This window comes from Acomys minous (genome assembly GCF_964271855.1).
Source record: "Acomys minous genome assembly, chromosome: 2".
NCBI classification, from domain to species: domain Eukaryota; kingdom Metazoa; phylum Chordata; class Mammalia; order Rodentia; family Muridae; genus Acomys; species Acomys minous.
In genome coordinates, this window is record NC_140484.1 from 144422240 (window position 1) to 144438299 (window position 16060).

General features: G+C 50.0%; 1 protein-coding gene across 3 annotated transcripts in view; it reads left to right on the plus strand.

Moving 5' to 3' along the window:
* Positions 1 to 2463: 2463 nt before the first annotated feature.
* INSC (INSC spindle orientation adaptor protein) overlaps positions 2464 to 16060 on the plus strand; it is a 110438-nt gene continuing 96841 nt past the window's right edge. For 2 of the 3 annotated variants that reach the window (XM_084772018.1, XM_084772017.1), the window contains exon 1: positions 2464 to 2642. In XM_084772018.1, the coding sequence (XP_084628144.1) occupies positions 2547 to 2642 (96 nt within the window). In that variant the 5' untranslated portion in view covers positions 2464 to 2546. The remainder of the gene's footprint in view (positions 2643 to 16060) is intronic. The other variant, XM_084772019.1, reaches the window with a different exon arrangement.

Genomic DNA, 16060 nt, shown 5'->3' on the forward strand with positions numbered 1-16060 from the left:
AGAGACTGACTGTCCTCAGGACTGGGAGGTAGGCTGGAGATTTAGATGTGAGCTGACCTGGCCTCTGACTTTCTCTTGTTCTAGAAGGCAGTGGTTCTTAAGTGTAGTCTCCAAATGAATTCCTCAGACATGCAAATTCCTGGGCTGAGTCCTCCATTCCCAGAGCCACAGCCTGCATCATTGCACTTCCTGATCTGATTGTAGGGGGTGTTGTGGTTTGAATGTGAAAGGCCCCCCATAGCCTCATGTGTTTGAATACTTGGCCCCCAGCTGATATCACTGTCTTTGGAAAACTGTAGAACTTTTAAGAGGAACCTAGAGGAAATAGGTTAGAAGGGGTGGGGCTTGAGGTGTTTTTTTTTTCCCTAGTCCCACTCATGTCAGCTAGCTTTCTTGTCAAGATGTGAGGAGGGGAGGAATGCCAACTGCGCGCTGCTGCCTCAGTGTGGACCAGCTTCTGCCTTGCTGTGAGCTCCCACCACAGTGAACAGATCCCTCTAGTCAGCCTACTGCACCATAATAAACGGCATCCCTTCAAACTGTGAGCCAAAGCAACCCACCCTCCCTTGAGATGCTTCTTTAGAATGTCTGGTCAGAGTAACTAGACAAATGATACTGAGGGTTACAAACCCCTCTTTACGCTGCCATGCAGAGTCGTCCTGGGCATGAATTTTTTGGGGTGCTTGGGAGGACACATCTCTCGCCCAGTTTGTAGATGCTGCTAGTGTAACAGGGAAACTTCAGGCCGTGCCCAGATTCCTGAACTTCTGGAATCGACTGATCTTGCCCTCTGTGTGTATGCCCGCCTTCTCTCAGCTCTTCAGGCACAGCACTCTACTGGCTGCCCTCGTTCATTGATGAGCCCTCCCTTCTCTCTACCATCTCTCTGGAGCTTGGCTGTGTTCAAAGGATGCTGGTGTTCCTCTGCTGCCCTGTCGGCTCTCGTGGGCCTCCTCTGTTTCTCATGCTCATGTTCTCTGAGGGCTCCTTGTGACTTAATCAAAGAGATGTGGTAGAGCTGGGTCTTCTCTCAGAGACTAGACAGAGAATGTAGGGAAAGCAGGAGTCAGACCGAGCCCGGGTGTTGGCTATGGACATGGCTGAGTAGAGTGTAAATCTCAAGTCTGTTATCCACTTGGGTGTGAACTTGTGCTTCGAGAAGTAACATGCAAGCAACATGTGGAACTGCTGCATGGAGGACAGCCTCTGTGGGAGGAGAAGGACCTGCACTCAGGCTAGATTAGACATTTGCCTGATGCAGCTCTGGAACAATCCAAGATTCCGTGTGTGTGTGTGTGTGTGTGTGTGTGTGTGTGTGTGTGTGTGTGTATGTGTGTGTATGTGTGTGTATGTGTGTGTGTGTGTATGTGTGTGTGTATGTGTGTGTATATGTGTGTGTGTATGTGTGTGTGTATGTGTGTGTGTGTATGTGTGTGTATGTGTGTGTGTGTGTGTGTGTGTGTGTGTATGTGTGTGTGTGTGTGGTGTCTCCCGTGCACCCACATGGTTTCCTATGAACATCTCTGCGTCTTTTTGTTAGTCACTTTCCCTGTCATTGTCACAAAAAACCCATCAAGAAACAGCTTAAGAGAAGGAATACTGGTTTTGGCTCCTGGTTTGGCCCTGAGGAGTGGGCGGGGTCGGGCCTCCTCACAGTCATCTCTGCAGACCAGGAAGCAGAGAGCTAGAGTGAGCAAGCTGGCTGAATATGGGGCTGTAACCCATGGGTCCTATCCCTTCACAACCTGCTTCTCTCCCACAGCTTCCCCAGACAGCACCACAGATGGAGACCACAAGACCCTGTGAGAGACATTTCACATTCAAGCCACCACACACTTTATATCACTAGCTGTGAGGCTAGACAGACGGACAGTGTAAGCCACCCGATTCCCGATGCCCAACATTCCCTGTCTCTGTGATGGGGATGACATCTGCAAACAGTTACCGCGGTGGCAACATGCAACCGGCGTGTTTCTCTTCCCACAGCTCCTGGTGTTCATATGCTGGCTGATTACCTCATGCCTCACATGAGCTACTTGAGTCCCCGCCTCAGTTTCCTTGTGTGTAAAATGGGAATGGTACTGAACGGGGTGCTGGTGGGATAAAGCAGAAGGCCCGCGTACCATGCATCTATAGCCGCAGTGACTAGACTCCTGCTTGCCTCTAGCACGTGGCTGTGCTTGGGGAAGACTCTGGCTTTGTGAATGCCTCTTTCCACGTGCATGTGAACGTTTGTATGTGCTTATATAGCCAGGCAGGCTCCCTTCTCCCTGGGTGGGGTTTGCTGCTGGCTCGTGCCTGAGCTCCCAAAGCCAGCTGAAGCCTGCGCAGGGGATGGAATTTCCATTAAGAATTAAGCAGGTCAACGCTTGGGAAGCCAAGCAGATAGAGGGAGGGGCACAAGGGAAGCTTCCTTAACTCTGAGCTCCTGGGGCGGCCTCAGTCCTGAGCAGCCTTGAAGGTCTCACCAGCCTTAGCTCTGACTCACAGGCCTTCATTGGGGCCTCTGTAAGGATGCCCGAATCACTGCAGCCCAGACTGTAACCATGAGGCGCTCCCCAGGGGATGGAGATGCAGCCCGACAGGGTCCAGGCAACTGGGCCTTATGGGGAGCCCAGGAGTCCAGAAGGCTGTGCTGTGTTGTAGGTATCTGGGAAGGGTATGTGTGTGTGTGTATGCATTTCTGTGCATACATGTGTGAGTGTGCATGTGTACATGCATTTGTGTGCATGTATGTGGGAACACATGTGCCTTATGTGTACATGTGTGTCTATGTGCATTATGTATACATGCTGTGTGTGTACTTGTGTGTTTCTGTGTAAATGTACATGTATGTATGTTATACATATGTGTGTGTTTATATATGTGTGTTTGGGTGTCTGTCTTTGTGTGTATGTATGTGTGTTGGTGTCTATGTGTATTTATGGGTGTGAATGTATGTATACATATGTGCATATGCATCTGTGTGTATTTGTGTATGTGTGTGGTGTGTGCATGTGTGTGCATGTGTTTCTATATGTGTGTGTGTATCTCTCCCACTGTATATGGTGTGCATGTATGTGTAAAGTGTACATGTATCTGTGTATGTATGTGTCTCTCTGTGTCTATGATGTGCATGTATGTGTGAACTGGGTTACAGCTTTAGCAACAAATTCCTCATGAGTACATGTAGCAAGCCAAGTGATGATTTTTACTCTCAAATATAAGTACAAGATTGGACCCAGTTTCAGAAATAAAAGCCCTCTGAGGTCTCTTTCTAACAGGAATGCTGTTTAAGACTGAAGCCTCACTTGTGACAAGTGACAAACCACCTTAGCCTTCCGGGTTATTTCAAATCCCTGAGCTTTCAGGCTTTGAGAGAGCCTTATGAGCAGACAGGCATGGTTGTGACCCATCATAAGTACGGACAAAGTAAAGCTCAGAGCAGCTGGGTGACACGCTTCAGGTGTAGCTAGTACGCAGGTAGAAGAGAGAGGACAGAGTCCTGGTTATTTGCATACCCCTTAGCGCATGAAAGAAGATTCTGCCCACTGCCCACTTGAGGAAAGTGTGATGTATGTCAGCACCCAGCCAATGTCACCTAGAGACCCCAGTCCCATTCCAGGGAGGGAGACAGACCCTCGGATATGGGATTGAAGTCCTTTCACAGGACTAGGGCCAAAGCCATGCTGTCTGGATCGAAGCAGGCTGGAATCGAAACTGGCTTGTCCTGGGAATGACTGGGTGGCCTGCAGCCGTAAGGCCCCAGCGAGGGGAGGTGGGTGATGTGATGTCAAAGCTGTGGTATAGCCAAGGCCAGGCTGCGGCAGCACCACCCGGAGCCTGCAGCAAGGAGCCAGAGCGTTCAGCAGGGCGGGAGCAGCTCAGGACACAAGACCCTGGAGTGGAGGGAGCACCGAGTCTCCCTTCCCTGAACAGAGCAAACCTCCTGCCAGGGCCTGGGTGGAGAACTGTCTTTTCTTGGCAATCTACTAAGGTAGAGGGTAGAAGGCATCGAATGGAATGAACTAGAAGCTTCCTTTCAGTCTAAAAATGTAGCATTCCAGAGCTTTTGGGCCTGTACCAGACTTCCGTGGACTTAGCCATTTGACATGGAGCCCAGGGGTGAGGGCAAGGTGGGGAGGGAGATGTCACATCAACACCCCCTGTCATTGGTTGGCAGGTCTGTGATGTGGAGGGTGACTTAAGAGACTAACTTAGTTTCCAAAGGGAAGCACCTGCCCTGTGCAACCCAGTCGCATTCCTGGCGTTTTGGGGCTGCTCAGTGAGGCTGCGCCCTCCTCAGGGATGTAAATTGCGCCCAAATCTCTCCTTGTTCTTTTTCAGCTCCAGGAAACCGATTCAGTCCTTTCCCCTCTCCAGATGTTGGCATGCGGGACAGATGTGGGCGCCCTCGCCTGGCCGGCTCTAGTGGCTCCGGGTGATGGCCCAGCCCAGGGGTGAGCCGGGTCTCTAATTAGACTCCACCACGTTCTCATTCCAGAGTTCCCACAGATGACAGCGCGCGGTCTCCGCCGTGGCCAGGGGCTCCGAAATAGCCCTCGCGCCCCGGCGGAGCCTCGCAGGCCACGGTGCCTGGCGCGGGACAAACGTTTGGCTGGTGCGCACCGCCAGGGAAGAGTCTGGGATTGGGGGTGGGGGCAGCAGGCGGCCTCAGGCAGTGCCGGCCCCAGCGGCCACTTTGCGCCCAGCCTCGGGAGTTCTAGCTGCTGTGAGCTGCCGCCCACCGCTGGCCTCTGCACACACCGGCTTTCTGCCTTGTAAGCTCAGAGTAAGTAAGCAGAGGGGATGGCTAGCTCCTGTGGCTGGATTCAGGGGCTGGGGGTGGAGTGGGGGGAGACGCTAGCATAGTTGTGACTTCTAGGGTAGCAGGTGTGATTGTGTCAGTGTGAGGGCTTGTGAGAGTAGGAGTGTCAGTGCGGAGGGGGGGGGGCTAGGTCTAGCTTGGGATGTCAGCATGTGGAATTTTCTAGCGTGGGCTTGTGTATGCATGCGTGTGTGTGTGTGTGTGTGTGTGTGTGTGTGTGTGTGTGTGTGTTGTGAAGCATGCACACAGGTGGGTCTAGCCATGACAGGGACAGGAAGATGTCTAAAGGAACAGAACCGGCCAGTGCTAGTGTGAGTGAGAGTTAGAAGTGGAGGTGGCGATGCGGACAATCGATACCTGAACTCACACTTTCTAGGGTGACCCGACTTGTCCCTGGCAGTTGTCCTTAGCTGAGGTGTCCCGCTTGTAGGTCACGTAGCTTTGGTTTCTCAGCGCTTTGGGCCACACGGGAGCTCAAAGCTCCCATCCGATATCGGAGTGAATGGGATCTGACTGACCTTACTTCGCAGCACCAGAAGCGGAACTACACTTTCCTAACCAGGAGAAGAGACAGGGGAACAGGGGACACTCTCAATGCAGCCACAGTCCACACAGATTGTACACCCATGGCAAACGGCATGTATGCAGTATGCACTCATGTACACAGCCTTGAGTTGATCCTGGCTGTGTACATGAGTGCACAGATCCCCACCTCCCCTTTTTTCACTTCTTTGGTCATCCCTGAAAAATGGTTTCAGAAGCCTGGCCTCCATAGGGGAATACTTTCCCCTGGGGGCTTTGGCTGGGGATTAAAGCAGGAAGTGATACAATGCCTCTGGGCTTCTCATCTCATCTGCACTCCGGCTGTCCATGGGGCCCAGACACAGAGCACTCTTTGGCCTTAAGGTCTGGGTCTGAGACACAGCAGTTGCTCCTGTAGAGGAGGCCGGGCTCAGCAGGTGGGATGGGTAGGCGAGGATGTGAGTGAGCCTCGGCTCCTGTAGCTTGCTCCAGGCTCAAGCTCATAGCTTAGATTGTTCCTGCTGCAGAAGAGCCGAGGCGCTGGGGCTGGGCTGGGGGTGGTGTGGTGAGTGGGACGGGACCCACTGCTTCTGTTCTTGGGCTTCGGGCACCCTGCCTGCAGCTGCAGGGGAGACAGCCTTCGCAACCCCCTTCTCCCTCCTTCAGCAGATACGTTGGGGGCGCTGATAGCAGTGCTTGGAATGCTGAGTGCCCCCAAAGCCCGGGGTTGGTATGTCATTATGACTTCTAGAACCTTCTGCCACTCTCTTCTTCATGGGTTTCTGTCATGTGTCCAGATTCCGTGCGCTTCTTTGGTTGGGAAGTCAGGGAGGACAGCTTTTTTGATCTGGCTTAAAGGCTGCCCTCCCAGTCTGTTGAAATAGGAAAGGACACAGGTTCTATCATTTCCAGAGTGGTCCACAGGCTCTGTCTTTCCTTTGGTCCAATCCTAGACCTGACCCTAAGAGATGGATAAACAGTGGCTGCCTGTGGCTAGCTTAGCAGGCCTGCTGCAGAGAGAAGGAAGTCTTTTCCCTTCTCACTCTGGCATCAGAATGCTCCGTTCTATCAAGTCAATAAGAGTCATTCCTTGAGCGTTGATTTCTACTTTAATATCTTTATAGACTACATTTCTTTAATTGTAAATTCCCATATTCTTTATAGAAGAAATGAAAATTAAAAAAATAAAAATAAAAGAACAACTATCAATCAAAAATTCTGTTAGTCTCTGAAGATTGAAGCCACAGTTGTTTGGAATTTTTTTTCTTTTCTTCTCTTTCTTTCTTCTTCATCTTTTTTTTTTTTTAAGACATCCCCAGTTGGAAATATTTCATCTAAACTGTAATCCCTATGTCTTAATTGTGACTTCTGTGCTTGAGCTCTGATTGGTAGCCGTGTCTGGGGCTCCTCTCCCTAGTGGCTGATGGAGATAATAGTAATCTCTGTGCTGGGTCAGACAATGGGGATTGTCTAGAATGAATTGGGGCATTGATGGGCTCCCCTGCTCTGAGGGCTTCAGCTGCCAGCCCCTCTGTGTCTCAAAAGGCCTAGTGTCTGGGTGCCCAAAGGGGTTTGATCCTTGCCCTAAACCTGGCCATGGCCCCATGACTGTCCCTTCCCCATGTGACCCTGCCTTGCCCAGGGCTTTGCTGGGAGGTCTGTGTCTCTTGGGTCTGAGCCCTGCTTCCCTCTGCATGATTGAGGCCTGTGGAGACAGAGCTTGGAGTGATTCAGAGTGTGCAGGGGCCCACGAAGGGTTATCTCGCCTCCTCCCCTTGGTCTGGAGGCTACAGGATGGTGTTCAGCCCCATCTCTTTTTCCCGAAGGGCTCCCATGTCCGTCAGATAGTCAGAAAGTCATTTGTTCCTACTTACTGGTAGAGACTCAGGGCAGGGCTTGGAGTATCACAAAGCTGGTGAAACCTCTAATTCCTCCTGAAAGATTAGTTTACTGTAGAGGCTGCTGTGTTTGGGAAAGAAGCCACGACAGGGCCGTGCTTGCACAGGGCAGTGGTTAGAGTGCCTGCTGCTGACCTTTCAGGCCCCGTGTGGGTGACTGCTTCTCCAGGCATGCTAAGCCAGCCATGTTGGTGGCCTTTGCCCGTGTTCAAGGCTAACTGTATGAGAAGTGCTTGACCACAGAAGGATAAAGAGGAAATGCCCTGGGCCTGCTGCTGGGGAAGGTTTGGCGACTTTCTTTCTTTTTAGATGACTGTAACCTCAAGGAGGAGGCTGTTCCTCTGCCGAGGATTCTTTCTGGTTATGCTCTGTTGGTTTCCTGACACTGACACCAGGCCAGGGAAGCAGGATTAAAAACAACAAGACGGCATCACACAGGACGCCAGAGTGTGCAAGTGGGAAGGCCACTCACAATGCCCTACACGCAATGTCTAGTAATAGGCAGTTCTCTAGCTTGGGCTCTTTGAATCTTTGGTTTCACGAGGCTTCTAGGACACCTTCTGAAGAGGGCGCTTGCATCTTAGACACAAGGGAACTGAGACACAGCAAGGGTCAAAGGTCAGAGCCCAAGGTCAGAGCCAGACATACTTTGTTGCCAGGTCTGTCACTGTGGAGTCTGCAGTGGATGGCTACTGGCCATTGAGTGGGACAGAGAATTCCCGCCCACCCCCCCACCCCCTGCCCCATTTTGGAAGCCTGAAAACAGGAAAAACTACCCCCTTCAGGTAAACTAGAGGAGGGGCCAGGGGCTTGCCTCTATCTGGTACCAGTGAGAAACAGCATCCGTGGCCTTCCCAACCTCAAATGGGAATAGTGCCTCCCTGGGACACAAAGGTGCATGAGGAGGGCCTCACAGGCCAGGCAAGGATCTCCTACCCAGCATCATGGGGTGGACAACATTGAGCTCCTGTGGTTTTGCTCTTCCCTAGAGCAATCTCTGTTCTTGGAATGTAGCCTCCACCAAAGTGCCATGATCTAGCCAGTCCAAGCTCCCCTACTTCTGCTCCAGGTACCCTCATGCCAAGCTCTGGGGTGTCCCAGACCCCCTGGGGTTGTCTCTTGGCAGACAGGACTCTGCCAGGCGTGATGCAGTGTCTGGGTGTCAGCAGTTTGGCTGAGTGATTGTGCATAGTGTTCAGTTTGCACTGGAGGAATGGAAGGCTAGTCTTACAAACCAAATATCTTGGTTTGGAAACCCGGTGAAGTGAGGCCTGGGGCCTGAGAGTGTGAGCAGCGCTGTGAGCCTGTGTCCCCTGCCGGTTTAAAAGATGCCGCTGTGGGATAGAGCATTTCACGCAGGGCATCTGTCCTAATGGAGTCAGAGGAGGGTAGCGCACAGTGGCGATGTGTAAGGAAAAGCTCATAAGCCTTGCAGGCAGAAAGAGCCAATACCCAGTCTCAGTTTGCCAAGCTGTAAAACGCATGAGTCTTATTACAGGAGCAATGACAGGAACAGCAAAGTTATTAGCAACTTAGCATCTGGCATAGAATAAACAAACCCCGAAAGACAGTCCCTCTGTTTCCTGTTTCATCCATTTCCAAGAAAGAATGCTAGCCTGGCAAGAGAGGTGGGTACCAGCTCTCCTCAGCCTCCGAGCATGTTATGTTTTCCTATCTTTCCTGTGTCCACCTTCCTCCCGTGTAAACCAAAAGAAAAGCTTTTTTGTCTCACCGCTCTGTGTGCTATGAGGATAATGAAGAAGAACTCTGGGACAAATCTAGTAGTTCAGTTAATACTGAGTCATTACTTCATGTCTGTCATATTGAGACCCTTTGTTATGCTAGGACCCAGACAAAACATGAGGCAGAGTGACAGAGGAGCACCCCAGGCCCCAAGTCACCATCTGACCATAGTGACAAGTCTGTGACAAGACAGACACCTGAGGGTATGGGCTGTGCAGGCTGGGTCCTCTCCAACTGTGCGTGTTGGAGAGGCCGACACCCTCGCTCTTCATCCTGAAAGACAGTAAAGTTCATAAAGTGAAGAGGTGGACTTTCTAGGCAGAGAGACCAGCATGTGCTAAGGCGCTAGGCTGTAGTGTGTGTGTGTGTGTGTGTGTGTGTGTGTGTGTGTGTGTGTGTATGTGTGTATGTATATGTCTGTCTCTGGGTGTGTATGTGTGTGTATATGTACATATCTGTGTGTATGTGCATGTGACTCTGTATGTGTTGTGTTCACATGTGTAAGGAAACATATATGTGCAGGCATGTGTACATGTGTGTGTCCATGGGATGTCTTCCTCAAACTCTCCACATCCTTTGCTGAGTGGCTGGACCCAGAGTGTATCCATTTGTCTAGTCTAGCTAGTACGCTTGCCCTAGGCATCCTGCCATGGCCCTGCCCCCTGAGCGCTGATTGCAGTGGGCAGCCATGCCTTCTAGCTTTCATGCTGTGCTGGGGATCCAAACCCTGGGCCTCATGCCTACGTGGCAGGTGCTTAGCCACTGAACCAGCTCCCCAGACTCCCCTAAGATTGTCTTAGAGGCAAGCTGGGGGTGGGGGTTTAGATGACAGAGAGCCTATGGTGTGAGTGTCCAGTAGTGACAGAAAAGAGGCAGGAGACACTGTGCAGAGCTTGGAGAGGGCACTGGGCCTCGGTGCTACGCTCAGTTATCCAGAGGGCTCTCGCGTATTGGCAGGCAAGGCACCAGGCATTTCCAGTAGAAAGGCTGTAGTCTGATGGGAGTTCACTTATTCACTCAACAAATCTCTATTAGGTGCTTGCTCTTTTTATCCCACTTTGAATTTTGACATCATCTGAAACTTAATTAAAATTTGCAAGGCTAGTTAAGAAATCCCTATTTAAACACAGTTTTTTTCCCCATTCTGCTTTTTCTTTCTCTCTAATAATATGAAAACACACACCTCTTGTTTATATATTCATTTTTATCACTTGTATATTTGATACCTCATGATTATAAATATATCATCATACTAAACCTTTTATTAAATGTGTGAACACATATACATCTTTCATATTTCTTATCAGTCTCAGAATGAATTAGAGACACAATCCCCCCCTTATTTCCTAAGTGCTCCAGGGTGTGTTTAGAGAAAGGGCAGGCTCCTATCTCAGTGCAATCTGTGCTTTTGTCAGTCATTTTTCCCATGGTTGTGGCAATCCTGACAACAGCCACGTGAGGAGGGAAAGGATGTTTTGGCTCCTGATTTGAGGGGGTGCAGTTTATTGGTAAAGACACAGGTGCAGTGGCAGAGAAGCTGGAATGCATGTGCTCATCTGGCTTCCTACTCCCCCCTCAGTACTCAGGGAGATCTTCGGTCCTCAGCCAAGGCTCCCTGGACGCTTCCTCCCAGACATGCGCAGAAGTGAGTGTCCTAGCCGATTGCAGTTTCAGTAAAGTGGGCCATAAAGATTTATATCACAGCCTCGGTACCATCTTTGGGGCTCTACCTTCCTCCTTGGTGGTCTCATCTGTGGGTGCTGCTACCATGTTTCCTTAGTCTCCTCTGCTAAGGAACTGTACAGGTTTTGAACTGTACAGGTGTGTGGGTGTTTGGCTCTCCGCAGGGCTGGAGTCAGCCTGTGTGTTTTGGACAGGCAAATGCGTTCTGCAGAGTCCTCACTCCGGCAAGCCTCTGACTAAGACTTGTCTGGTGACAGAGGCCAGCACTGCTCTCACTTCAGGTGATGTCTGTCATTTTTCCACAGTGAGATTGCTGTTTTCCTCTTTTTAGGTTAACGAGTGACTTGTGGAGAGACATTTTGAGAACATAGGCATACCATACTTGCCATCAAACTTACAGTGATATATCAGCCATAATTTTAAAGTCATTATTTTTAATATTTATTTAGTGTTATTCTGTTATGAGAAAGATTACTCACTTTCTCTGTCCTTCAATTTCTCCCTTTTTTTCCTTCACTAGGATCTCATATATTCTTAATTCATCAAACGAACCAAGTGTTGTATTTATTTTAATTTTTGATGGTCACGTGATCTTAGAGTCAGTTGGTGGGTTGTAAGTTGGGTTCTGTTTCTTTTCCATTTGTTTCCATGTACTTCTGATGTAGCGAGAAGTTAGGGCTCATTTTGATCCTTCTTATTCCAGCTTGGGAACTACCCATTTGTTTGAAGAGCGCAGGCTTCTTTTATGGGTGAGTGGCATTTAGAATCCCAGCTGGAGGCAACCTGTGCCTTTGTGGTTGGCTACATGTTGTACTGGCAGGGATAGGGCATCCATGTCTAGTTCCTTCCACAGGAAACCAACACAGCATGCTGCTAAGTGTTTCTTTTGAAGAAGAAATAACCCCGTGAGCCTGATGGAGAGAGTAAGAGTGCAGGAGTATGTTAGGGTGGGGGTAGTCCAGTGAGGGCCTCTTCCGGGAGATGATATTTTAAATGTCTTGTGTGTGAAAGGGAGAGATACAGGGGATTGTTTTAACTACACAGGGAATAATTACAGAGATCTGAGCTGAGTTGGGGCGGGGGAGACAAGGCAGAGTCAATACTGCACAGTACTGATGAGTGGCAGAGATGCAGACAAGGGGCCTCCCAGGATGATGTCCACAAGGCTTGTCAAACTCACCATTCAGGATGGAACGCCTGCCATGTCCCCCCACGCCCAGCTCCCCACTGCACTCTCAGTCTTAGGCACACCTGATCCTCACCCGGTGTTTCAGAACTCACTGGGTGAGCTTTCAACCCCCTATGGCTGCACAAGCCGGAGGGATGAAGCCACCGTCTTCATCATCTCTGCTCCAAGGCTGGATCAGCCATCCCATACCTGTTGATGCGAGTGTGTATCACTTAAGTCCGTCATCTCTCTCCATCTTCACCAGCATCCCCTAGTCCAGCATATCACTCTAGACACCTGAGTGACTCCATTGTGTCCATACTGGCTGCCCTCCAGTTTGACTTCACAGAGCAGCCAAGGGAGACTTCAGAGCAACTCTGGTCATGTCATTTCTCTACTTCAAAACACTTCAATGGTTTCCAACTGATCTTGAGATAAAGATCAAATTCCCAAGTAAGCCCTACCAGGCCTGGCCCTGCCCACACCTTCTCACATGCACTCCCCTCAGTGCCTGTCAGGCTTGTTCCTTTATTCTTGCTGCCAGAGGCCTTTGCAAGGGTTGCCTCTCTGCCTAGAATATTCTTCCTCCCCCTCCTCACCTGCCAACTTTCTACCTGCCCCCCAGTCTCCCTTTCACAGCCATGATTTCCCAGACTAGATCAAATCCATTTTATAAAGTTTTATACACGTTGTACCTCCTTCAAGGCCTGGTCGCAGTAGGGATTTCTGTTTTTCTGTAATACTGAATGCTTTTTGAAAAAGTGGTACTTTGTGCTATCTGGGAAATTTCATGTTTGTACATTGCTTTATCCTAGTTGGTAGCAAATTACTGGCACACGCCACAAGGACACGGTGCGTGAATGGACAGCTGGGTGAACAAGTAAGCGGACGAATGAATAAAGTGCTGTTGAACAATCAGAGAGATGATGGTACCATGTAACAGGAAAAAAAACTTTAAGTGAAAATTTTATTTGAAGGTGAAAATAAACCATTCATCTTGGAACATGTACCATCTTTTGGGCCTGTGGCTTGGGCTATCACCCAGATTTGTGGAGATGGTGAGCAAATTCCTGTATAATCTGAAGATGAGCTCTGGAGAAGGCAGCTGAACTCCTGCGGTAACGGTGACCTCCGACCTCTCTGTGTTCCCCACCTCCGGTTTGTTGAGCATTATAAAACATATGAGTGGCGGTGAACAAAAGATCATCACCACTGAAGAAGGCTCCCTGGGGCAGCCGAGCCTCCTGAGTGATAGTGTGGATCAGCATCGGCCAACATGCAATTCTCCTGGGCGAGAACCGGGCTGGCAGACTGGCCAAGCCCTCCCTGTGCAGAAGTCAAGCACTAGAACAGGCCATGCGGTCCCTCTGGCTCACTCAGTCCTGCATTGCTCAATCTCCTGTCACTCATCAATCTGTTTCCTCTTCTTTTGGTCACTTCCCCACCCACCCATCTGCCACCTACCCAGTCATCTGCAAACAAGAATAGATGTTGGGTTTATATGCAACACCGGAAGCTGAGACTTCCCTCCTCTCTCGCATTGTTCTAATCCATGGTCCTCCAGCCGGGGGGCTCAGGTAAGGAGACATCAGGGGTGGGGCCGCCATGCTGACTGGGTGCTGTTGGTCAGTGTGGCAGCATTTTTTCTGTCTCTTTCCCTGCCCACAGATTCTCTTTCCTTGCTCCCCTCTGCTGGCTGCCTTCTTGTTCTCCACTTTCCTGACCTTGCTTCAGTGATAGCTTAGGGATCTGGCCCCTCAGCCTAGTAACTTGGCAGATGTAAAGTGGTTACAGGACCCTACAGAGGGGGGCAGGGCCCCCCCTGAAAGAGAAAGGCGAAGAGCTCCCTCGGGGGCACCCTATTTTTATTTTATCATTTTATTTATACATTGGTTGCCCTTCAATCTCATAGAATTTGTCGAGATGCTGGAGGTGTGAGGGCAACAGGTTTAAAATACAGCATTTAGAAACCAGCAGTGGTGATGCTGGCCCCTCACGCGCGCGCGGATGCTGTCCTTTCAGTTTTCTGAGGACTGTCGTTTACAAAGTGAATGTACAAAGTGAATTTACTCTCTGAATGTGTGCTGTCCATCTGCTGGAGCAGACAGGGTTGGAAGTGAGCAGGAGTGGACAATAGCTGCCCCATCAGATAGCCACATCTTGGAACAACGCCCGGGTGCTGAGGGTCTAAGTTACAGACTCATTTGCTCACTTACTCACTGCTGTATCTATTTGAGCGTCTGCTTAGCATCTGCTGTGGGCTGTGCATTGCTCTAGACACTGGAGAAGCAGGGGTGGGCAAAAGCCAGCATCAGGTCCTCACAGCATTTGCTTTTTGGTTTGGGAGGATGGCTGGCAGGCCATATGAGTGTGCAAATGCAGTGCTCAGTACTATGTGGAAATGTGAGAGAGGGTAAAGGAATGTCAAAAGCAGGGAAGATTTGGATAGACACACATCCAAGCAGAGGTCCGCATCTCCTCAGCCTCTTGACTAAGACCAAGCAGAGGCCGGGAGGAGGAAAAGGTACAAACTCTGCGAGCAATTTTGGAGAGGAAAGGTGAATCCAAAAGGCAAGGGTGAAGGCCCCAGGCATGTGAGAGAAAGGTCAATAGAATAGAGTGAGTGAGGACAAAGTCCACAGGAGAGAGGTCAGTGCAGTGATGGCAGCCAGGCCCAGAGACCTCCTGCGTGTTACTCAGACAGCAAGCTGAGCGACAGCAGTGGTGTTGGAAGGTTGAACAGCGTGTTGCCATGCTTTTGGTTGCTGTAAGGACAATAGACTGTGGAGGGGAAGGCAGAGAGGAGAGAGCTCCCTTTAGTAGCTCAGAGGACAGAGGCTTGTCCTCACCAACCATCCATTCTTTTCATCCCATAGGATTTCTTCACTATGCCTCATATGGGTTTTCACATTTTACTTTTTATTAATTTTATTTATGTGTTAGGTATGTGTCGGCATGTGGACATGTGCTTGTGTGTAAGGGCAGGTGCTGAAAGAGGCCAGAGATGTCAAATCCCCTGGAGCTGGAGTGGCAGACAGTTTGTGTGTGAGCTGCCAGGTGTAGGTGCTGGGAACCAAACTGAGGTCCTCCGGAGGACCAACAAGTGCTCGTAATGACTAGCCCAGGCCAGGTGGTTTCTAAGATACGGAACACCATGCAAGATGCTGGCTGTTGTGGGCATCTCTCTGTGGGACTTTGGCCCTAACCGGGAAGCAAAGTGTGCTACAGTAGGTCACTGGACAATTAGGAAGCCAAACACCCTCAGAAAACCCAGCGTAAATGGATTCAACAGTGCAGGCTTGTAGCAGCCCGTTGTGGAGGTCGGAGGAAGCTTCAAGTTAGGGCCATGTTTAAACCAAATGCTGACTGACTGGGAGGCCAGGCTAGTCCTGAGGACAACGCGGCAGTGTCCCTGAGCCTTGGAACCTAAGGGAGTATGTGACACCAATACTAAAGGATGAGGGAAGAGCTGGGACAATTCATTCGTCTTCATCTTTAGCATCAAACTGGAGACTGAATCAGAGAGGAAGGATGCTGTAGTGTGTCTGTCTTGACCTCAGCTACGATTGGTGTGAGACTGCTCATCCAGTCAGGATGGTTGACAACAAAGACCTGCCTACACATGGGACTTTATGCATTCACTTCCTTTAGGAACAGTTTCTAACACTTTTCATTCACTAGCTTTGCTGTGAAGTTCCCTGGCACCACTACAAGAAAAACCTTCGCAGTCAGAGAAAGACCCGTAGCCTCCAGGAGGCACGTGGAGTGTGTGTGTGCAGGGGTGGGGATCTGGTCTATTGCTTAGCCTAGCCTAAGGCTTGGTCTCTGGGGACTGTTCCCTTCACGTCTCAAGGACCAAAAGCCACTTCTTTAAGAATAGTCTAGAAGACTTGCCATACTCCTGGTGCTGGAGCTGGGGCTCACTCTTTATGATTACAGAAGCTCCAAAAGCGACCCTCTGACTCCCTTTCTCTGAACTATGGCAGCTGCATCTCTGCTCTGGAGCAAAGGTGGGGACCGGGGTAGCAGTGTGAGGGCAGGCAGGAGCAACAGTGGAGCCGGCTGTCTCCCCGGTTCCCTTCACTTTCTGCTTGTCGTTGGGAGATGTGTGAGTTCTGAGTCTATCACCCTCTGTCTCCTCATCACTGTTATTAATCAAGTTTTAATATTCTTTGGATTAATCTTGAGACTTCCTAAATTCATTTCAGGATTAATATTCCTTTATATTTACTTGTTTTA